Here is a 25176-nt window from a genome sequence, read left to right on the forward strand (position 1 = left end):
TTGGGCTCAAGCTGGTGAGCCTTGCTCAAACCACATGAGCCTGCGCTCAAGCTGGCAACCTCAGGGTTTCGAACCTGGGTCCTTTGCATCCCAGTCCAATGCTCTATCCACTGTGCCACCACCTGGCCAGACATTAATCAGCATATTTTATTGATCTCTTATTATCCACTAATCACTATTCTAGATTCTAAGGATTTAACAGTCAACAAAACAGACAAAAACACTTGCCCTTATAAAATTTATATTTCATTAGAGAAAAACAGTTAGTAAAAAATATATAACTAAGTGTAACTGAAATATGTAGGATGCTAAATAACATGAGGAAGGGACATTAGGCAGACAAAGGGGATAGAGATTATGTGTCAAGGGTTGGGGGTTAATTTTATATTGAAGGGCCAATGAAAGTCTCACTGAGGAGGGGTCTTTCTAGTAAAGATGAAGGAGGTGTAAGCACAGGGCATGCGAATATTTAGAAGACCACTCTAAGCAAAGGGAATAGCAAGTGCCAAAGCCTACAGAAGTGTGCCTAAGATGTTGGCAGTGTCTGGGAATCCAGGTATTTAACCCCAGTCAGGATACTGGAGGACTTTTCTTTGGAAAAACTAAATGAAAGAAATGACATAGAGATACCCCTATCTGAGGCATGTCTAAGGGAACCAGAGGCTCCCTGCTCGATCTCCCACCAGGCAGGCAAGCCCTATCCATACATTCAGAGATTTCTGATCAGCTTTTAAAGACTAATCCTCAAATGTGAATAAATATTACGGATTATGATGAAATACTTTATGACATGAAAGAAATAAAGATCAAGGGAATCAAAAATAATACAGTAAAATAAACTTCCCAAGATCTATAATTAAATATTTTCAGAGAGAAAAGTTAGTAAGTTACAGCATTCATGAAAAAATAACAAAATTCTGTTAAAAATTAAATTCAAAGAATTAAAATAATAACTGTATATTTATACTATCATAGGAAAAGCATATACAGTCGTTCCTCATCATACCACGGTTCACTTCCACAGTCTCAATGTATCATGGATTTTTAAATTGTATTTATCTAATTTTGTATCACAGATTTTTTACTGTATCATGGGATTTTGTGGTATATATGTTGGTATATATGTGGTATTTTTATATGTTGTTAAAATTACATAGGTTTAAGAGTGTAGAAAAGTGTTTAAGAGCATGGGAAGTGTTTATAAGAGTGTGGGAAAGGTTAATAACAGTGTGGAAAAGGTTTATAAGAATGTGGGAAGGGTTTATAAAACCTTAAAATATATATAAATAATAAATAAATATAAGGTTACTACTTCGCAGATTTTTGCCTATTGCAGGGCGTTCTGGAACCTAGCTCCCACGATAGACAAAGGACCACTGTAACTGAAATATAATGGTTAGAAGATAAATACCTAAGAGATTAAAAATAAATCTTTCAAAATGTAGATAGCAAAAGATGAAAAATAAAGAAGAATCAACAAGAAAATTAAGGAATCAATCACTCAGTTCAGAAGCTCTAATATCTAAATCACAAAATTCCTTTTTTTTTTATTAGTTTTACTAGGGTGACAAATTCTGAAAGAAAATTCTGAGAGAAAGAAAATTAAATACTATTTCAAAACTGAAGGATTTTTAAGCTTAAAAGGGTACATCAAGTGTCCACAATAATTTGTTTTAACTTATATAATTATGAAATCTCACAACCCTAGAGACAAAAAGAATATCTAACAATTTTTAGAGAGGTTTGGCAAAGACCATATATAAAATGATCAGAAATCAGAATGGACTGAATTTCAAAATTCTAAAAGTGATTTCCAACTTATAAGCAAGGTTTCAAAATGTTCACTTTCATATCCATTCTCCAGGACAGTATCTTTTCTTTCCAGAAAACAACTCAAAGATAACATCAATTAAAACAAGTGAGTAAAACAAAGAGGAAATGGGTTTCTGCTCAATCATCACTACAGATCAGCACTGTTCTCATACTTGGAGCACCCAATAAGCTTTTAGAGTCTATCTTCAAGTATGAATAAAGTTCAAGGATCACTAGACATTTCATGGGACTCAAGAAACAGGGAACTCAACAGGAGACACAGGAATAAAATTCTCCAGGAGAATGGTGAAGAAAAATTCCAGGTGCTAGGTGTGCAGGAGGCTACAAAGCAACCAGTGTCAATTGGAGCAGAAGACAAAGAACTGGGGAATGGACACCTCATGGGGGAAAAGGAAATCATCTATTTCCTAACATATCTGTCCATAAGAAGAGTTTTACAGTGATAAAGAGTTTGGAGGGAAAGGCCCTGGCTGGTTGGCTTAGCGGTAGAGTGTTAACCTGGCGTGTGGATGTTCTGGGCTTGATTCCCAGTCAGAGCATACCAGAGAAGCAACTATCTGCTTCTCCAACCCTCCCACTTCCCTTTCTCTTTCTCTCTCTTTCTCTTCCCCTCCTGCAGCCACGGCTTGATTGGTTCGAGCACATCAGCCGGGATGCTGAGGAGCCTCCACCTCAGGCACTAAAAATAGCTCATTTGCAAGCATGGCCCTAGATAGGCAGAGCATCAGCCCCAGACGGGTGTTGTGAGTAGATCCCAGTCAGGGCTCATGTGGGAGTCTCTTTCTCTATCGCCCCTCTTCTTACTTGGAATAAAGGAGAAAAAATAAATAAAAGTTTGGAGAAAAAAAATAGTGAATGCAGTATAGAACATGCAGCAAACCAAAATTAGGATAACTATGAACTCTATACAAATGTACAAAGTAGAGAAATAAAGTCATTATAACCTTTCAAGCTCAGTTCTAGATAATATTTATATAAATATAATTAATATATGTACAATATGTAAATGACATTGAATGTAAAAACCATATATGCTTTCACTAAAAAATGGTGCTATACCTCCGTTAGGAGGAGGGAAGGAAAGTATGTGTGTGTGTTAGGGGTAGGAAGGGTTATGTACCTGAGATGATTTCTCAATTTTCATAGTAGAAAGTGAACAAATAAGGCCTAACCTTGAAAAGTAAAAAAAAAATAATAATAATAATAGCATATTTTGACAAGTAAAAAAAAGCCAGAAGAAGCAGCTGAATCAGCCGTAGTGGTTGCCTTTGGAGAGCCAGCTTTCAGCTGGAGCTGGGAGAGGAGAAAGGCAGAACTATTTTATCTTATCTTATCTTATCTTATCTTATCTTATCTTATTTTATTTGCTTTGTTACATTGATGAAATTTTTTAAACTCTGTACATGTATTATTTTCTTTCTTTCTCTTTCTTTCTTTCTTTCTTTCTTTCTTTCTTTCTTTCTTTCTTTCTTTCTTTCTTTCTTTCTTTCTTTCTTTCTTTCGTATATTTCCGAAGTGAGAAGCGGGGGAGAAGCAGACAGACAGACTCCCGCTTGCGCCAGACCAGGATCCACTTGGCATGCCCACCAGGGGGTGATGCTCTGCCCATCTGGGGCATTGTCTGCTGCAATGGAAGCTATTCTAGTGCCTGAGGCGGAGGCCATGGAGCCATCTGCGGGTCAACTTTACTCTAATGGAGCCCTAGCTGTGGGAGGGGAAGAGAGACACAGAGAAAGGAGAGGGGAGGGGTAGAAAAGCAGATAGGTGCTTCTCCTGTGTGCCCTGGCCGGGAATCGAACCTGGGACTTACACACACCCGGCTGACTCTCTACCACTGAGCCAACCGGTCAGGGCCTACATGTATTATTTTCATAAAAAAAATAAAATCGAAATTAAAGGAAAAAAGGAATCAAGATGATTAAAAAATACATGAATAAAGATGTTTACCAATATACGTTTTAAAATACTGAAATTATTTTTAAAACCATTCTAAAAACAGGGCATAAATAATTTGAGTGTTCCATAAATTGAAACAAACATAGCTAATAAAATTTGTGTTTGGCAAGGATATTTGATATGTAAGAAATTTCTTTATATAAAGTAGGTGAAAATATAAGACAGAAAATTATATGTAGTGTAATTTTAATATTATAAATAGTGTACAAAACCCAAAGGAAAAATGTGTCAAAGGTAATAGCTAAAGCTGTTAGCAAAGATAACTCAACTGATAATTCTAGTATTATTTTTTAGACTTTTCAGAAGTTAAAATTTTTTTTACAAATGAAGTGAACTTCTATAGTCAGAGGGAAGATCATATTTAAAATAAGTGGATTTGCTGATTTGAAAGCCAATTCCACCCAGAAAAACAGGGCTAAGTAGAAACAGTTATCTGCTGGCTCTGGAAGCTCAGTTCAGCATTGTGTGTTATTATCAAAGGGTAGATTATCTAGTTGACACTTTAGTCCTCAAAAGGGTGAGACTCTGGACAAGAACATTTCAATGAGAGACTCAGAAGGGGTTTGAGTGATAAGTACAGGAAGAGAGTAAAGGCAAATCAGACAATACGTGACTGAGAAAAGGAGCCCTGTCAGTACTGAAGGTGCGTCCCACCAATACTCCCATCTAAAGAAACCTCTGTTTTTTTTTATCTTTGTTCCCCATAAGTTAATTTTCAAAAGACTCATTTTTTTTTCTGGGTCACTAGGATTTATTCTTGAAAAGCTTCAAGGCCTACTTTTTAACACTTGCCTCACCTAAGAGACAAAAAAACAATTTAGGCAACTCCTATGTAAGTGAGAAGAGAAAAAAACAAAAAACAGATGGAAACAAAGGATAACTATGAAGAGTGTAGCTCTTGAATGAGATGCACACCAGTTTCCTGGGCGTGCTTTAGGATACGTGGAAATTCAGACGAAGATAGTTGCAGGGAAAGAGGGCCCCGAGTTTCTTACTTCAACTAGAGCAACTCTGCAGCTTACATTTGGAGAGTTCTCCTAAGATACTTTTAAAGCAAGAATTCTGAAACTAGAAACTAATTGAGCTCAATCATATAGTATCAATCTACATAGCAATGAGCTGCCCGGTCCATATCTTCTTGCCTGTGTTCATACTAAATAAAGAGTGATGTTTTCAAAATTAATGCAGGTAGCATCACACTGGAAGTGTGAAGAAGGAAACATTCGTGAGTAATATGGTTGATGTCTAGACCCACCCTCTCTTTAAAATCATCAAATACAACCTGAAGAATAAGGACATAACTGGAGTTCATATTATAATACTCCTGATACAGACATTTCTGCATTGCCTGAAAGTCCCTTCCACATGGACCCAAACCTTCCTTCTTCCTGTCCTAGGCCCCATCTTGAGAGATTACACTCAATATAGCTGCAAATTTTATCTATCCCATCAAGAACCCTCTCTCCTTCCCTAGTCAGACCCCTAAGTATTCATATACAATGATTATTATATAAAAATATTTTCCATAATTTGTCTAGCACTTTAAAAATACAGGCTTCACCAGAAATAAATTTTAAGTTAATTATGTCCTTGGACCACTTACCCATACAGTGTATCGAGGCTCCAAATTACCACAATCTTTTGCAAAGATGTAAGAACAGTTTCCTGGGAAATAATAGTAGATGCCATCAAAAGTTTCAAAGTGGTACTGTCCCCAGGATTTGCAAATCCCATCTCTGCCATTGCCCATGTTTGGCACTGAAAAGACAGAGAGTAAAACTTTGTAAAATAAAATAAATTACACACATTTCTGGCAAGGGTAAGTCAGGGCAGGTAATTCTATTTCATCAAAATAAATATTTTCTTCTTTGGTGGTCAATATCACAGGAAGAAGTAATTAACATAAAATTACTGGTTGCTCTCAAAACCATTAAAATTTCCCAAAGAAAACATGGCCAATGGGTTGTTTTGAAAAAGTATTTATGCTAGAAAACTTCCTTATTTCTGCTTCCAAAGGAAGATTCTGGAAGACAGGAAGAGTAAAGAGAATGATACAGTGAAAGTGATAGTGATAAAACAATAACATGGCCCAGAAAAGATAGAAATGTCACTGCTAAGAATCCTAAAAATTAGCATAGGCAGCATAACAGCATTCCAACCCCAACTAGTCTTTCAAAAATATCTTACAGTATTCACAGAGAAAAATGACCATTGACAAAAGATACCATGGTTATATGTCTAGGGATGGGGAACATTAATCATCTAAAGTACAGTGAAATCTAAAACTTCGTAACCTCACGCTGGCCAGATTTTAAGCAATGTTTGTCTTAAATTATACATCATATCCTATTGTCTTCCCTCTTACCCTTGTGGTAACCCTCTATTCTATTTGAATTTTCTAGACCCTCCCCTTTAGAATATGAAAGCCAATGATATTTATTGAATAATCAATATGTGTAAAATACTTTACATAGGAAGCATAAAGATGAGGTACAATTGTGTCATTTCTTTTTGTAATTTTTACCTAAATTTATTAGCCTTGGCCAACTTTGGCTTTTTCAGGAAAAAAAAAAAAAGAGAAACAGAAAGAGTGATTCATTATTCAGTCAGTCTTCTTAAACAGTATGCCTTACCACTGTCGCAATTTTTCATAGAATCTTATACTTTAAAGCACATGTCACAAATGTGATTAATTGTGTCTCTGTTGTGTGTTAGTCCCCCCCCCCAGGTTATAAATTCCAAGAGAGCAGAAACGTGTCTATATTATTTATATTGTATCTCCAGTGCCTACCTTGAGATCTAATAGTTGTCTCAATAAATACTCATTATAGCAATGAATATTTATTGATTGTGATTACATAGGATCTTAACCTAGACATCGTGGATAAAAATATTTTTAAAAATCCTCTGCTTTGAAGAGCTCTCAATATTATTTCCATTTTATGTACAGAATGTCCAATTAACTCAAAGCCAAAAAAGAATGTGTGGCTCTAAATAATAAATATAATTTGTCAAGCCAAAGAGAGATGAATGAGAACCTGGTTTTAAAGGGCTAGTTAGTACCATCTAGAATAGAAAAAAAAAAAATACCTGAGGAAATAATAAAGATAAGCAAGAACAGAAAGTGCGTATATCTATTTTCTTTTACGTTTTTTCTAAAATACTGGGACTGAATTGTGAGCACTCAAGTTAATATACTTTATGATTGTTCCAACTCCCAATAGATGAACCCTAATATAGCAAATTATGCCTTAATGTTTTCTTGAGCATCTCATAATTCTCTCATAAGTGTCCCTGAAACTTACCAATTTGGCACCGTGTCCCAAGTGCCTGAAATATTTGGCAGTCACATGTACCAGAGTTAGAACAGAAAGCTCCGTTAAGGCATTCATGAGGACAAGAACCTGGAAGGGCAAAGAAATAAGTTATCTCCTGGCATGCATCAGTTCTTATAAACACAATATGTCAAGATTTAGCATGGACTAACTGTGACCACTATTAACTCAAACAGAACCCTGGGCTTCTTGCCTTGATGAGCTAAGGAATTAAGCCCGTCAAGTCTTTATCTAGTTCATTTCATTATGTGTGCTGTGATACAAGAAAGGCGGCCTTTCACATCTCCAGCTACCCTGAGAGCAAAGGTTAGCTTCCTTCAAACGACTGAAAGGTCAAGTTCCCATGTAAGGAATCCCTGTCCCAGATGATGAGAACCAGAAACACATAAGCTGCAGATGATTCTGTTGATGGAGTTTGGCACTGGCTACATGTCCAATGAATGGGGTCCTTCCCCAAGAGCAAGTGCTATATTAAAGAATAGGATCAGGCAAAGTATAAAACTCAAAAGGAAATTCCCATTTTTAAAGAGAATAATGAAAAATCTCATTTAAAGTTTGTATATTAATCCTCGGGTTTAATTACAAATGATGCATTTTGTTTCTGACCTATATTTAGTTTTAATGAAGCAGAAGCCAAAATCACTGCTGGCCACCAAAAATATATTTTTCTTTCATGAAAAGAAAAATTGCCCCAAAGGATTATGTTGAAAAGAGGAAGCAAGAAACTATGAGCTCCTGGGCGAGTTTTAAAAACACAAATGAATCACAGTGAAAATTTTTTCTCTAATAAGGAGAGGACGGAGGCAACTGGCAAAACTCAAGCAAGAAGCACTTAAGTAACACATCAAGAGAACTAGAGGACATCTTTGAGTCATTATAATGTATTACTAGAGACTGTGCCTTTCTGGAATATGTTAAGGTCCTGAAAGCATTTATCTAACTGCAGTAATTTAACCATAATGCTGCCCACGGCAAGAATTAGGGAACCCTATTATTCTTCCATATTAAGATCAATTGATCTAAGGTTTCTATTTACACTTGAACACAGACAACTCTATAAGTAGTGTATCTTTTTTTTTCTTTTTAAGTGAAAGAAGGGGAGCTAGACATACTCCTGCATACACCTGACCAGGATCCACCCAGCAACCCCTGTGGGAACCAATGCTTGAGTCAATCTTTCAGTAGCTCCTCAGTGTCCAGGTCTAAAGCTCGAACCAATCGAGCCACAGGCTGTGAGAGGGGAAGAGGGAGAGAAGGGGGAGAGGGAGAAGAAGAGAAATAGATGGTTTCTTCTCATGTGTGCCCTGACTGGGGATCAAATCTGGGACTTCCGCATTCCAAGCCGACACTCTTTCTGCTGAGCCAACCTGCCAGGGAAGTCGTGTATCTTAACTGAAGAAAAAACAGGCTGTTTCAAATTTGATCATAAATATAAGTAAAAGCATTTTTCATAATTTTTTAAATTGAGAGCAGAGGAGGCAGAGAGAGAGAGACTCCCACATGCGCCCGGACTGGGATCTACCCAGCAAGCCCACATATAGGATGATGCTCTGCCCTTCTGGGGCCAGCACCTCGGCCCTACTTGCTCAAGTCAATCAAGCCATGGCTGCCTGAGGGAGAGAGGGAGAGGAAGAGAGAGAGGATGGAGAGTAAGAGAAGGGGGAGGAGTAGAGAATGAGATGGTCACTTCTCCTGTGTGCCCTGACCGGGAATCAATCACAGTACATCCACATGCCAGGCCAATGCTCTTCCACTGAGTCAACCAGCCTGGGCCACATTTTTCATAAATTTAAGCGTAGTCTTTTATGCATTAGGGGCAACACTATCTTTAAATTTTATCTTATATTACAATCTTGAATTCTTAAAATGAATAAATGTCTTAATATTTAGATAAACAAATGTATCTCCTTCAAAGAAGTATTCACAGTCCTGTTTATTCACTAAAAATGAATATCAAGCCAAAACCAAAATCCTTGTTATTTTAAATGCAATGGAAAACAAATTAAATTTCAAACTGCCAACAGCATTCTGCTTAATGAAAATGGGAAGTTGCTGAGCAAGAATAGGATGGCAAAGTAAATCAAGGAGCAAGTAATTCCTTTGGAAAAGAAGTTTCTGATACCCAATATCTTTCCTGGTCCTGTAGTTATCATCCTTGTCTGAGAGTTTAACCTTGCTGTTCCCAAACATGAAATTATCCTAAACTATTACTAAGTGCTATTACCATGCTGCCTCCATCTCTTTCTTGGATGATATGGAAATAATAAAGAGTTGGTTCAAAATAGCCCCCAAAAGGAGTCTTTTGAGAAAGCATATACAAAACATAGATGTAGCACTAACCTTTTATTTTGCTGTCACCCCAATTAATAGCTTCATGGAAGAAGTATCTTGGAGATGTTGCTTCAAACTTTGAAAGAAATAAGAATTCAAGAGAATTAGATTATTTAATGCCAAAGAGGCAAATTAGATAATCTGAAACATAGATAAAAATATGGAACTTATAAGGTATTAAATTTCTATTTCCTTGGATTATTGAAGCTACCTTGGTGGGCAGAAAGGGCTCCTCTGGGGTTGTGGTTAAGCCTCAGACATGACTTTGACAAGTTCTTGATACTATCTGACCTCAGTTCTTCTGCCTCCTTTCCCTCTTTAGAAAAGAGTCCAGCCGTGGCAGTTCTCTGATACTTCCAAGTGTGGATGGGGCTGGAGGAAATGTATGAGGCCAATGAACCAACAATGATTTTCCCACTGCCTGCAGACCTATCTAGGCAAACCCCATCCACAGAAGTTGCTGCAGTGTAAGGATGTCACCATCTCTTCAAAGAGCTAACACTTTAAAGTTTATAAACATTTATAGATATTTTTATAGACACCCAGGCACTTTAAGGTAGTTGTTAAGAGCATGAATTAGTGAAGCAGACAGACCTGGATAAGAGTCCTAATTCTGTCACAACTTACTCTTAAGTAAGTTTCTCAACCTTGAAGGCTTCCTTTTACTTGTCTATAAAATAGAAACAATGCTGCTTGCTTCATTGTGTAGTCATAACAATAAATGAAGCAGTGTATGTAGAGATTCCACCATAGTACTTCACACACAGAAAATCATCCAAGAAAGATTTATGCTCATTTAAGCAACTCTGATAAAACCTTAAGACTTTTAGAGGTCAATATGGATTAGTAGCAAATAATTGTGGCTTACTAAAACTAATCAATTAAGATTTATATTCCAACTCAAAGCCATGGTAGTATATGGTATACAGCAATGTATATTCCAGTAGCAATTTTATGTTCACAGAATACACACTGCAAAAACTTGCCACAGAGTTGTCAAATTAAGTACTAGAGGATGTTAGAAAAACCTGGAAGGGTAAAGGATAGAAAGAAAGAGTGACAGGGAGTACGATTTCGGGTACAAAATCCTTTCTCCACACATTTTGGTCTCCTTCCTATACATGTTAAGTTTTATCTTGGCATTTCCCAACAACCGTCTTTTTCTTTTAACAGGCAAACTTGACCCATGCCAGTTAAATAAACTCCCACACTCACCACCAATAAGACTTGTTTCTAAACTTGGCCCGCACCATTGTTCCAAGTTCATTATTTCCTGCTTTCATTGCCACAGGGTTTCATCCTCACTATTTAATCTCCCAATTTGGCACTTGCTTTTCTCTTCAAACTAAGTCAGACTCAGAATAGGCTGAGATTTTGATTACCCGCAATAAAGCAAGTATTATTCTCTCTTCAGATTTCTTTTTCCAGCTGCCTAGATCTAACAAAACCTCCAATATTACTGAGCACCAAAATCTTCTTAGGCACCAATGAATTATTTCTGAAGCTCCCTAAAATGTATAGTGACTTCCACTCTGCCTCATACAGGCTTATAACTTGAATAAATTATTTAACCTGCTCAGCTTCAATTTCCCAGTCTATAAAATGAGTAAGAGTTGCTGCCTCACAGAATTATGAGAATTAAGTAAGATGGGATAAGTAAAGTACCAAGAAGTGCCAAGCACATAACAAGAGTTATAAACATGTTACCTATTTGTGTTATTAGACAAAAACTGAATACACTGGACAACACTAGACCAAGGCAAGAATATATAACTTGTTTTTTGCTTCCTATCCTCTCATTACCTAGCATGACGGGGTGTCACTACCTAGAACACCAGTTTCCTGGTTATCACAGCGTTCCACGCATCATCCCACAACATTTCAACAATGGTAGGACATAATGCAAAGTTTTCAGTTTTTAAGCAGACCTGAATTCAGAATGGTATTTCAATATTTCCAATTGGGAGTACTTTTACTTTTTGTGTCATAAAAATAATGGCAAATAATTGATGATGCCTTAGAATTAATGAACAAGTCACATAGAAATGACTTTTTTACAGGCCTCCACTAGACATTGAACTTCTACATAACAAGCTCTGCTATTCATGTTTATATCTCTAGTATGATCTCTCGTACGTCATCAACAAACACCAGAAGCCCCTCATTAACACAGCAGTATTGAATTTTCTCCTCCCTAGACTTACTTCTCTCTCTTTCTCTGTACACTTCCTAAATAAATTACCTGCACCTGAGTCTAGGTCTCAGTCCCAGCCCCTGCTTTCAGAAAGAGAATCTGTAAGTGTAATATGAATGGAAAAAAAAATCAAGCAATGGGTGCAGATATTCACATAGTCATAAAAAAAAAGAATAGCTCATTCTTCCTTCTGGCTGATTACATCTCCCCAGGAGGGTGAGAAGCACAGAGAAATGCAGTCTTTAGATGAGAAATCACCATAGCAAACAAATACACCATTGAGAGGAGTCTCTGTCTACCTTTCCTTTGCTCATTGTTCATCTCATTGCCAACATATTTCTAAATCCTTGCTTGAACAGATTCTATCCATCAGCATTCTGTCTTGCTAGAGCAGAGGAGTAAATCTGCGGACAAGGAGGGCCTTACAACACATGAAATTTTAGGCCTAAACAGTGCAATGCATAATTATGAATTCATTGTCCTTCTTTAACATTTATTCCTTTAAAATTTGTTCAAATATTAAATAATTCTGATGCATGTTTGTTAGCTACAGGAAATAAAAGGGCTTACTGTTCTTTCTCTCTAAAGGGAAATCAAAATAAGGTGAGTTTCTAACTTACTAACAAAAAGGAGGTACTAATGTAACTCCTTTGGAGTAAACTATACAAATTCTAAAAACATCTATATGGACAATAGTATTATAACCCCATCAATAGTTACTTCATGTGACAACCATAGGTTATATCTCACAGGCTCTTCAATCTAGTGAGTTCATTAGAAGCAGTTTTTCTCAACATTTCTCAACATTGGATTTTCTACTGAGTCAAGATGATGTTTTTTTGCAGTTAATATGGTCTACTGGCAAACATATACTTAAAATTTCTCAGAGAGAAATCATTTTAACCACTTCACATTATACTTAAGTACTAAGTACACAAAACACTCTTCATAAGGAAAAAGAAACTATTTCATTTCCATAGATAATTCTTGTTCTATTTTAATACAAAAAAAAATCACTCGATTAAAAAAAAATAGTGGTTTTCTAAATTGTCACAACAGCATGTCATATTTGTCTTTAATTCTCTTTAATACCAAAAAATATAAAAATTCAGGCATTTCCTGGAAATGCTAGCAAAACATTGCTGCATTTCAGCATTTGACATAGGCCTCCTTGAATATATATGCAGTTTGCTATCTAAATACTCAAATCATACTACTTTCCCAAAAAAGTGCCTTAAATTAGGATTCTCTAGTTTGCTATCCATCATCTACAATGTTTTTTAAACCCACTCATTTGAACATTTAACCATAGTTTGAAGATATTGCAATTCTATTATCCAATACCCATTATAGAAAAGGACTGAGGCAAAAAGACATCCTCAAGTTCACTGCTACCCCTCCTCTCATAAAATAAAGGGTACCTCTCATAAAATAAAGGTACCAACAGTGCCTGTAATTTAGATATCAGACAATATAAAAGCTGTTTGTCAGGGCATCAGGACACCTCTGATGACCTTTTGTGGTATTTAACTCAGATCATTTACAGTTTTCTCTGTCCTGTTTGCTTGTATTTGTTCTGTTGTCATTGTTCTAACTAATATTGGGCTCAACTTTTAAACCTATGTAAATTTTTTGGCAAGGAGATGACATTGAATCTCCCACAAATGCTGTGCGCCTAACTGAGGTGAACAGCAAAAAAGCATCTGACCATAAACAAGTAAACGTGAACTAGGCATGAGTTTGAGGGTTGCAGAAAAGCAGTAGAGAGAAGTTACTTTGCCTCTTCCTCCTCCTTCCTGTCTTGTTTTTAGGATTTCATTCCCCTCCACAAAGGTCTCTTTGTTGAAGTGACAGCAGAGTCCCAAAGCAGAATGGATTATTTCTCTGCCTCTCTCTCCATCTGAGGCATAACCTACCTGTGCTGCTAAAAGAGCTCTTTTCTGTCGATTTTCATTAAATCCGTTTCTGGAAGAAAACAAAAAGAACTTGTATAGTCAAAGGCCCCAAGGCAACCTGAACAAGCCTTTCCCAAGAGAGGGCTGGTGTTTTCCTCCTGATTTCCATCACTTTATCAAAGAGGTCTTTCTTGGTTTAACATTTAAAAGGTCCCCCTCCCCCTTCTGGAAGGGTTAGATTTGGGTGGTGGTGCTGTCTCATTTTACAAAATTTGGGAGTGTCCCCAAATCTCTTCAGTCTCTGATGTAAACTGAATTTTAGGAAGAAACTTCAAGCTAGAGAAATAAACAAAATAGTATAATATTTTAACACCAACACATATGATTTCTTTTTCTCCACGTGACTTCATAAAATTGGTGAGATAAGTATTCACCAAGAGCACATTTACTATTATCAAACATATACTTAACTTACTCCTTTACCATGTTATTAAAGGCAGAAAGAATAGTATTAATGTGAATAAGCACATCATAATGTGTTTTATCAAAATCAGGGGGGAATAAACTTCTCCTTTTCATTAATCAGATCAGTTTAGTCCAAAGAATGATTTTAATTATTTTGTGTTAGTTCACTTTTTTCTTTTTAATCTTAAAAATTGTTTTACTCTATGTTAAGATACAACACATTTATAACCAGCAATGTACATTGCCAATAATAATATAAAAGGAGACATTATTGAGTATAACATCTTTACGAATCTTTGAAGTAAAAGTAATATCTCCTTAATATCTACAGTCTTTGGACACCACCTAGAATTCTTCTTATGAAAAGAAATTGAAACATTTTTGCTTCACAAAAAAGAAACTGAATGTTGGATAATTTTTAATTTATGGATATGTTTTATAGAACTACTCATAATGTCTTTATTTTGTAAAATGTTCTTGTTTATTTTTTGCATAACAGATATAGTTATCTATTTAAATTTGTTCATTTGTATTAATTTTATATTTTAGAAGACCATAAAGAACCAGAAATACTTACTTTGATGTTTCCGTCAAGATGGAGGATGCACAAATATATCCTGCCAGAGAAGATAAATATATATATATATATATATGAATTTAAAAATTATACAAATATCTTGGTCACATGTTCTGCTTATTAAACAGACTATTTTAATCTCAATTCTAAAAGTTAAACTGAATGTTACTGTTAGTTATTTTACATTTTCTAAAATATTTGACCAGCAAATTTCTGTGAACATCAGAATGACTGGTAATTCAGAAAGAAGCAGTGTACCTAGATTTACACAGAGACATAATACGGAAGAAAAAGTACTAGACTTAGAGTCCAGAGGTCCAAGTTTTAGTCTTGGTCCTACCACCAAGTTGATGCCAAATTTAAGCAAGCTACCATTTACATCACAAAACAATATTAGACAAGTTCATCTCCAAAACCCACTGCAGCTCTCTATGTTCTATGACATTTTTTGCATTTTTTTCATTGAATTTATTAGGGTGACATTGGTTAATAAAATTATATATTTCAGGTGTACATTTTGTCCCAGGAGTTTTAGTCACTCCTAGGATTTGAATATAAAATCTATGACCTCACTAGTCTTTAATATTTTAGTAATTTCTCCTTCTTCTACAAGCTCCAAAATCTACAGCTTTTTTCAGAGATAAGAAATTAAAATTGATTGTAAATAAAGGCTTTCCCTATAAAAACTTTTATAAAAATTAATTTGTAAATAAAATTGCTATAAAATAATTGAAAACCAGTTCTTAGCACCAAATGTTGAAGTCCTTCTTAAGACCTCTTTTTCCTATTCTTCAGGCTGGCGTGAGGTAAGTTTTCATACTGGGTTTCTTTTCAGTTATTATAAAATTTTAAATGGTTAAATTATAGAGACATATATCTTAAATTCATTTTTAGAAAAGTTAGAATCAGACCTTTTATTACAATTGTATAATATAAAAGCATGATTTTAGCATTTAAAAAAAGACAAAAAGATTTAAAGTCCCAAATAATCTACACTATTAAGAATTTTCAAAAAGATGATCTGATTGTAATTTAATATACATATATCTACTCTAATGACTTCAAAATAAGTGCTTTACAGTATAAGTAGAAACTATTCCTATCATTTGCAACAAAGAATAAAATATAACATAAGGTAAATTTTTATATGAGTTCTTACCTTGTAATGAAAAGAGCAGTATATGAAGCAAGAATATACTCCAAGGTATCATTAAATTGAGTTTTTTCACAATGTTCATTTCAGTGTAGAATTTCTCCCTGAAATGTAACCAAATTGTTGGTCTTTACTATGATGGCATCTTAGAAGGATGTGTATATGTAGAGTGGTCAAATTCTTAAAAATACAACTTTGTAATAAAGTAATTCATAAAGGAATTCCTGTCTTGCTAACTACATACAGCATCTGAAGCTTTAGAAATTGCAGGCAACCTTTTGGCTGAGCCTCTCATTAGTAATGCATGGCAGCCTCTTACCTGAGCCGGTATTAGTTACACCCCACCCCGATCCTGCACATCATACGCCTTTTTAGCCTATATTAGCCTTTTATCACTTGTAAAGACAGCAACATCAAAATAACATATGATAAAAAAAACCTGTTAACTCCTGATGTCATTTGAAATCATCATTATTCTAATTTGTTTATCTATTCTGTTTTATTCATAAAATAATTACTGTCTTTTTTTAAGTGAAATAAAATTTTATCAATCATTCCTATAGTGTCTGGAAGTTCTCATAAATTTTTCTTTAAGATTGAAAAGTAAAACTAAAATTATGTGCATATATTTTCAACTGAAGTCCCATTACAGTGTAGTTTAAATTGATATATTTATGTTCCCACAGATATTTCTATTAAACATTCTGCAACAAATGTAGAAAATAACACACAAAGATGATATTCTAATATTTGACTTTAAAAAGAAAATGAAGTAAATCATCTACTCCTGAAAGACTTTTCTTTGCACCTCATTTTCCCATCCTCTCTAACAAGTATCTAATTAGACAACAATGAAGATCTTCATAATCCTGTAGTAATAACATTTTTCTCTGAAAGCGACCGACCACTTAGATTGGCATCAGAGGACAGCTTGAATATTGCATAAGGAACTCCATAGAGGTGATCTAAGCACCTTAAGTGAATGAAAGTCATGCTTTCTAATGGATACACATTTGCTATAGCAGACCCCATGGAATTACCTGCATTATTATCAGACTCATTTAAAGAAACACAGCAGTAAGGAATGTCTAACTACAGAGGAACAAACTTGTAAGACAATAAAAGCTCACCAGTTCTTAACATCTTGCATTCAGACATTTCTTCTGCAATGACTTCCCAATCTTTTCTGTGAAGTTCTTATTATTGTATTCCCAATATCTATTACATAAACAATTCCTTATCTGTGCCCCAAATTTGATGATTGTTTTATCTTGCTCTATATGATTTATTTTATTTTAATTTCTTGAATTTACATAGATTCTAGTGTGCCCCCCCCCAAATAACTCCCCCCTCACCCATGTTGCTCTATATCAGTGGTAGTCAACCTGGTCCCTACTGCCCACTAGTTGGCGTTCCAGCTTTCATGGTGGGTGGTAGCGGAGCAACCAAAGTATAAATAAAAAGATAGATTTAACTATAGTAAGTTGTTTTATAAAGATTTATTCTGCCAAATTTAATGAAAATCCAACATAAAGTACTTGAAAAGTAATTATTATTATATGCTTTAATTTGCTGTAACTCTGCTTTATAAATTTTATAAAGTAAAGTTACTTCCCTACTTTATAAATCACCATTACTGTGGAACCAGTGGGCGGTTAGAAAATTTTACTACTAACAGAGATACAAAAGTGGATGGTAGGAATAAAAAGGTTGACTACCCCTGCGTCTATATGATCTTAATCACTTTCCACTGCTTACATGATTGCTAATTCCATGAGGCAAGGGGATATGTTTCCCTATAAATTAATGTTTTAAGCATGAAGACACACACAAACATTACTAAAATTATAAGTAGCTATGTGCATATGTACACACATAACATATATGCACATTCATTTTATAATTTTGATAGATTACTTCAAATAATTTAAGTATAGTATGTGATTAATAAATATATATAAGATGGTTATTAGTCATCATTCATACTAATTAGATAATAAATTAAAATAATTCTAAACAGACAATTATTTATAGTTACATCTTAAATATTGGTCTAAAAACATATATCTACTATACACACAATGAAAACTATAAAACAGATACAAAGATGTGACTACAGAATAAAAGGTTCAGGTTGAAATTTGGAGAATAATAATTTTCCTCCAAAGAAATTTTGAAGTTAAAGACAACAATTTTGGCCTGACCAGGCGGTGGCGCAGTGGATAGAGCGTCCAAGTAGGATGCGGTGGACCCAGGTTCGAGACCCTGAGGTCCCCAGCTTGAGCACAGGCTCATCTGGCTTGAGCAAAAAGCTCACCAGCTTGGACCCAAGGTTGCTGGCTCGAGCAAGGGGTTACTCAGTCTGCTAAAGGCCCACGGTCAAGGCAGAGATGAGAAAGCAATCAATGAACAACTAAGGTGTCACAATGAAAAACTAATGATTGATGCTTCTCATCTCTCTCCATTCCTGTCTGTTCCTATCTATCCCTCTCTCTGACTCTCTCCCTGTTCCTGTAAAAAATAAAGAAAGAAAGAATTTTGTTTATGCAGACTGCTTATTGACTCTCTGGAAGGGGTGGAAATGTACATAATCAATATATATTAAAAAGTCTCTCTTAATTTACAGTAGTTTCTCTTAGCTTCATAAGTCAACCAAAAATATGAAGAATCTATAAATTCTACTTTAATGTTTTTTTCTAATCTAGTAACTGCTTGACTTTTTTCAACTCAAAATTTTTTACAAGGAGCACAAATATGGAAAATTTCCAACTAGAAACCAAAGTTAAATTTTATGGTTCAAAAATAAATATTTTAATAATACTCATAGTTATTTCTAAACATTAAAACCATGTGAAAAGTATTTCCAATATAAACTTAGATATAGTATATACTTAATTCAAATATAATAACTTTGAACTTTTTGCCTCAGATTCCAAATACTCTAAACTTTTTATTCGAAAGCATCGCAGCCATTTTCACTGGTTAAGATTGACATTTCTAGGCTATATCATCTGGCATTTTTATTACTGTTTTTTTTTTTGTTTTAAACTATATGCATTTAAAAACTACAACTTGATGCATCTAGTAAAGAAAATAGTGGAGGCCCTCGACGGTTGGCTCAGTGGTAGAGCGTCGGCCTGGCGTGCAAGGGGTCCTGGGTTCGATTCCCGGCCAGGGCACACAGGAGAAGCGCCCATCTGCTTCTCCACTCCTCCCCCTCTCCTTCCTCTCTGTCTCTTTCTTCCCCTCCTGCAGCAAGGCTCCATTGGAGCAAAGATGGCCCGGGCGCTGAGGATGGCTCCTTGGCCTCAGCCCCAGACGCTAGAGTGGCTCTGGTAGCAATAGAGCGACGCCCCGGAGGGGTAGAGCATCACCCCCTGGTGGGCAGAGCGTTGCCCCCTGGTGGCGTGCCGGGTGGATCCCGGTCGGGTGCATGCGGAAGTCTGTCTGACTGTCTCTCCCCGTTTCCAGCTTCGGAAAAATACAAAAAAAAAAAAAAGAAAGAAAAAGAAAATAGTGGAAAATAAAACAGGAATTCTCAGGGTGACCATTCTTTCTTAGATAGGTTTAGTGTATGCTATCTTTCCATGTCTTCTCCCTTCGGGCTTGTAATAGGTACAAAATGAATAAAGAAGAATAAACAATGACAAATAAAACAATGACAGAAATCCAAGTTCTTTTTTCAAATAACTACAGTATGAGCTCATTACATTAAAATGTAGCCTGCATGAAAATAGGCAAAGTAGACTTCCATGAATAGGTATAAGAGAACAGAGAGTTTAGATGAAAGATTAGATCCAGAATCAAACAAAAAAGGAATTTAGGACTGTGCTCCATGTCATTATCACTGTCAAAATGTAGTTGACAGCTTTTATATTTCATTCTCCTCTGACAAAGGAACTTTGACAAAAAGTGAGTCAGCCATCAGCCTGTGAAGTGATATTAGGTTCATAAGAAGTCTGAGGCGACTACATAATGCATGCAATAAACAGTTCCCTTTCTGCTACAAGAGCACTGCGCATTTTCCCACATGGAATATGATCTTTAGAAAGTTGACACCTGACAGCCTATTGGCCTCACACACCACATTAAAAACAGTTGGCAAGAATGAGAAATGCTAGCTTTAAGTTTATACATCAATGATAAAAAAAATAAGGGGGTGGTGTTTTTAATGAAGTTCCTCATCTTTGGGAAATATTAATATTATTGAGAATGTATATACCACTCATTTTTCATTAATTGAGATCAAATCTAAAGTAGATAACATTGGATTCCCATCATATCACATTCTACTAGTGAAATGCAATTATTTCTCACTTGCTTTACTAAACCTAACACATTTTAGGTTTAATGATTTTATCCAGAATTTATGTTATCACTGAGCAAGCAAAAAGAATCCTATATCTTTGACATGGTTTTAACCATGCTAAACTCAATTGCCTTATTATAAGATAGTTTTGCAGTATTCTATTTATGCTTTCAGGAGGTGTGTTGCTTGATAATTTAATTTACAAATGGCATCTACCTTAGCTTTTTCTTTTTAACAACATAAATATTGTTTATTTCTCTAAACCTTGCTATTATAAAGGGAGATGTAAGTGCTCAAAACACACACACACATATATGTAAAAAAATATTCTTATAGCAGAATCCAATGTTTACTAGAACTATAAACACTGTATTGCTAGTTAAATTTTTAATCAAATTCTACTGTTACTGTACTTTTTATTTTAAATTATTTTTTTATTTTTCAAGTCCAGTGGACATACAATATTATACAGTGATACCTTGGTTTTCATTGATAATCCATCTGAAAACAATAGGCAAAATCTGAAGCCGACAAAAATCAAGGTAATTATTTCCATATGAATCAATGTAAATCCAATTAATTCATTCTAGACACTCCAAAATACATACCAAAAACACATTTTATAGAAAGTAAAAGTAGTGTTTAATACTAAAAACAATAAGAAATTAATATAAAATGAATATAAAAGAACAAGAATAAATGAACATTTAACATGGCATTTACCTTTCTGAAGACTTTTTTTGGTGTATGGGAGACAGCGAGGATGGGAGAGAAAGCTGCGGATATTATTGTTTGGAAGGGGAATCCCCCTCCGTAAGGACCTTAGATATCAAGGCACTATCTGGGGTCACTTCCTTTCTTGGTCTTTTGGCACTAGAACTAGCTTCAGTGTCAGTGGACCCATGTCGCACAAGAAAGCTGTCCAAAGAGGTCTGTTTCTGCCACTTCTTTAAGATTTGCCTAAAATGGGGAAGACATTATCATTAAACAAGTTGCAGACACGGCCTGCAACAGCTTTGTCTGGGTGATTTTTCTCCACAAACCCCTGTACTTCACATGGAGAAGATGTCCTTAATCTCTGAAGAAGGCACATTCCCCCTGTCTCTTCCTCCTCATCTGAAGCAACTTCCTCATCTGCCGTCTGCTGCACTTCTAGGTGAAGGTCTTGCAGCTCTTCAGTGGTGAGTTCTTCACTGTGGTCATCCACCAACTCTTCACATCCTCACCACTCACCTCCAGACCCATGGACTTCCCCAAATCAACAACTGACAGCACCACTTGTGTAGGGTCATCAAGGGAAGGCTCAAACCCCTTAAAATCTCTCTCGTGCACACATCCTGGCTATAATTTCTTCCAGGCAGAGTTCATCGTCCTGGATGTCACCCCCTGCCAAGCCTTATTTGTGAGGCTAATGCAGTTCAGAATGTTGAAATGTTTTTTCCAGAACTCTCTTAAGGACAATTCTGTATCTGATGTCACCTCAAAGCACCTTTGAAACACTGCTTTTGTGTACAGTTTCTTGAAATTTGAAATGACATTCTGGTCTGTGGGCTGGAAGAGTGGTGTGGTATTAGGGGGCAAGAACTTCACTGTGATAAAACTGAATGCCTCCAACAATGTGTCTTCCAAACCCGGAGGATGTGCAGGAGCACTGCCCATTACCAGGAGGCACTTAAGGGGCCACCGATTATCCTGCAGGTATTTTTTCACCTGCAGGCCAAACACTTCATTCATCTACTCAATGAAAATTGGCCTCATGACCCATGCTTTCAGTTTGCCCTCCACATCACACACAATTTACTTTCAATCACATTGTTTCTGCTAAACACTCTAGGAGTTTCTGAATGATACACCAGTAAGGGCTTCACTTTACAATCACCAACATTACCACACAACAAAAGAGTTAGCCTATCTTTGACAGGTTTAAGTCCTGGCAGTGCCTTTTCCTCCTATGTAATGAACGTCCTCTTTGGCATTTTCTTCCAAAAGAGGCCAGTTTCATCATAGTTGAAGATTTGTTGGGGATGAATCCTTCAGCCTCTATGTAATCTTTGAATTCGAACACAAATTTTTCGGCCTCAGACTTGTCCAAACTCGCACCTTCACCATGCCTAGTAACACTGTGTATGCCAGTGCGCCTCTTGAATTTTTCAAACCAGCCTCCACTGGCCTTAAAATCAGTAAGTACACTAGCACTCATCCCAGGCATTTTCTTAATGAGATCAGCATACAACAGTTTGGCCTTTTCACATATTATGGTCTCCAAAACAGAATCACCATCTAACTGTTTTTGATTGATCCAAATTAATAACTGTTTGACATCTTCAATTGTTTGCAATCTCTGTTTCATTAGCACATTCGTGCCTTTGACTACATTAGCCTCCTTTATTGCTTCCTTTTTCATCACAATGGAACTTATCATGGATGGCGACTTCCTGTACATGCAGCCGATTTTAGCAATCTTAAAGCTGCTCTCGTATTATTCAATGATTTCCTTCTTCAACTCCATCATGTTCCTGGCCTTCTTCTTCGAAGGGCTGCTGGCTCTGGAAACTTTCTTTGTTGCCATTATGGAGCTAAAAGGAAAGGGTTAACTTATTAGTAAGGGAAACACTTAACAGGGACAAGAAGATTTGAGCACATGTGATTTTATCTTACGTACATTTTGAAACTGAAAAACGCAAAATAAACACGTCACACCAAATATTGTTTATGCAGTAATCACTTACCTGTAAGTTGTAGTATTAGCACTCGCAATCAATTTTTTTTAAAAAAGCACAAAAACACTGGAAAGCAATGGAATTATTAGGCTAGATGCGTGGGGTGATGCTCACAAAATGAGAAACAATGCCACACTGAGCAGAACGCATGGGTCACCCTTTGTTTTCACAAAATTAGCAGCGAGGTCACGTGAGCACGCCGATGAAATCCGAGGCAACCGGTGAAAACCGAGACCAAATTTCTCACAGAAAAAAAAAATCAATGAAAACCAAAACTGACAATAACCAAAGTCAACACAAACCGAGGTATTACTGTATTAGTTTCAGGTGTATGCTTCAGTGATTAGACATTACAAAATTTACTAAATACATGATAATCTTAGTAAATCTCACACCCATCTGACACCATACATAGTATTAAAGTATTATTAACTATGTTCCCTGTGCTGTACTTTACATCCTCATGACTGTTGTCACAACCAGTTTGAACTTCCTAATCCCTTCATCTTTCTCACCCATGCCCCCAATCTCTTCCCAATGGCAACCATCAAAATGGTTTCTGTATCTATGAGTCTGTTGTTGTTCTCCTTTTTTATTTTGTTTTTTAGATCTAATGTTGATAAATATGTATTTGTTGCCACTTTATTATTCATACTTAATTGATTTTAGAGAACCAGGAAGAAAGAGAGAAACATCAACTTCTTGTTCCATTTATTTATGCCTTCATTGATGATTCTTGTTTGTACCCTGATCGGGGATCAAACTTGCAATTTAGTGTATTGGGATGATGAGTTAACTGTCCAGAGCAGTTTATTCAGAGGAATAAATGAGCTCAGAGGGAATGAGTCCAAGTAAGTCCATGCAGGCCCTTTAAGAGGAACTTCCAGGGACTCCAGCTGACCTCTGTCTCCCTCAGGTTCAATCCCCACTGGCCTTTACAGTCAGAAGTAGTGGAGACTTCTCTTCCTGTCACTAGAACCCTGGGCTGGGGAGCCTGTGTGGGGCTGGGACTCTTTGCTTCTCAGGGGGACCTCCATAGCCAAGATAGCCCTCCCAATTCTTATGTCCACATGTGGGTGTGGGACTAGCCCATTTCTTCCTACCAGTGTCAGTATGGCTTTGTCTTTAATTCCCTAGTTGTAGCACTACTCTTCAGCCAAATTTCAAGCAGTTCCAAATGATAGTTGTTCTGTAGTTTAGTTTTAGTTTTGATTTAGATGCAGGAGGATGGGAGTACCATGTTTACCTTTGTACCAATCTTGACCAGAAGTTCTATCTTAGCGTTTCTGAATAAAGATGTGATTATGTGTCATTAACAATTTATGTGTTGGTAATGATTTCAAGTTAAAGTTCACCTCTTTGTGTTTCTCTCTGTTGTTTTTGTTTGGTGATATTCTACAGTTCTTTCTTCTGTTTTTTCTTTTAAGTTATTTGTGTCTCAGTTTTGGGTTTTTTATGTGTGGATACCATTAGGTGTATGAAGAAGAAATTTTCATATATACAGAAATATTCTTACTTTTGAAGGTATCTATCCACCTTTGGAAATTCAGACTTTACCACCTTCTTTTTGATGTTTTTGTTATCACAAGTTATTCCTGTTTATGCTGTTAGTTTGTTGGTGATATTACTGGTTGTTTTGTGACATTGTTCTTTATTTCAGGTAGAATAACCTCCTTGAGCATTTCCTGCTATGGAGGTCTTCTAGTGATAAATTCCCTTAGTTTCTGTATGTCTGGAAAAATCTATTTCTTCTTCATATTTAAAGGATAATGTTGCTGGATATATTATTTTTGCTGATAATTTCTTTCAATAGTTTGAATATTTGGTTCCACTATCTTCTGGCTTGTAGAGTTTCTGCTGAGAAGTCCAGTGATAACCAAGAAAGTTTTCCTTTATAGATTACTTTCTTCTTTTCCCAGGCTGCCTTGAGAATTTTTCTTTGTCATTAACTTTGACAGTTTTAATACAATGTGCTTTAGAGAACAACTTTTTGAATTGAGGTAACTATGTGTTCTGTTTGCTTCTTGGATTCAATGATCTAGCTTTTCCCATAGGTTTAGATAGTTTTCATCAACTATTTGTTTGACTAGGTTCTCTGTTCCCTTCTCCCTCTCTTCTTCTTCTGGTATGCCTATTATTCTTTTATTGCCTTTCTGAGTCAGATAGTTCCTATAGAATTTATTTAAAATTCTCAAGTCTCTCTTTCTCCTCTGCATCATTCCTAGATTGCTATCTTCACTATCACTAATTCTTTTCTTCATCTGGTCTGCTCTTTTTCTTATGCTCGCTAGTTCATTCTTGACCTTGTTTATTGACTTCTTTATTTCCAGAATTTGTTTTGTTCTTTTTTAAAGTTTCAATTGCTTTGATAAAGTACTCATTTTGTTCCTTGGTTTGTTTTCTGAGCT

The 25176-nt window shown here is 35.9% G+C and overlaps 1 protein-coding gene across 1 annotated transcript in view; it reads right to left on the bottom strand.

Annotated features, from left to right (window-relative positions):
* Window positions 1-20874, bottom strand: part of OTOGL (otogelin like) — a 149202-nt gene extending 128328 nt beyond the window's left edge. Inside the window, exons 1-7 of the mRNA XM_066368488.1 lie at window positions 20772-20874; window positions 15746-15843; window positions 14587-14626; window positions 13566-13614; window positions 9465-9531; window positions 7095-7193; window positions 5393-5547 (exon numbers count right to left, since the gene is read on the bottom strand). Coding sequence (XP_066224585.1) covers window positions 5393-5547; window positions 7095-7193; window positions 9465-9531; window positions 13566-13614; window positions 14587-14626; window positions 15746-15824 — 489 coding nt within the window. The 5' untranslated portion in view covers window positions 15825-15843; window positions 20772-20874. The remainder of the gene's footprint in view (window positions 1-5392; window positions 5548-7094; window positions 7194-9464; window positions 9532-13565; window positions 13615-14586; window positions 14627-15745; window positions 15844-20771) is intronic.
* Between the last annotated feature and the right edge of the window lie 4302 nt (window positions 20875-25176).

Source organism: Saccopteryx leptura, chromosome 2 (genome assembly GCF_036850995.1).
Source record: "Saccopteryx leptura isolate mSacLep1 chromosome 2, mSacLep1_pri_phased_curated, whole genome shotgun sequence".
Lineage (NCBI taxonomy): Eukaryota > Metazoa > Chordata > Mammalia > Chiroptera > Emballonuridae > Saccopteryx > Saccopteryx leptura.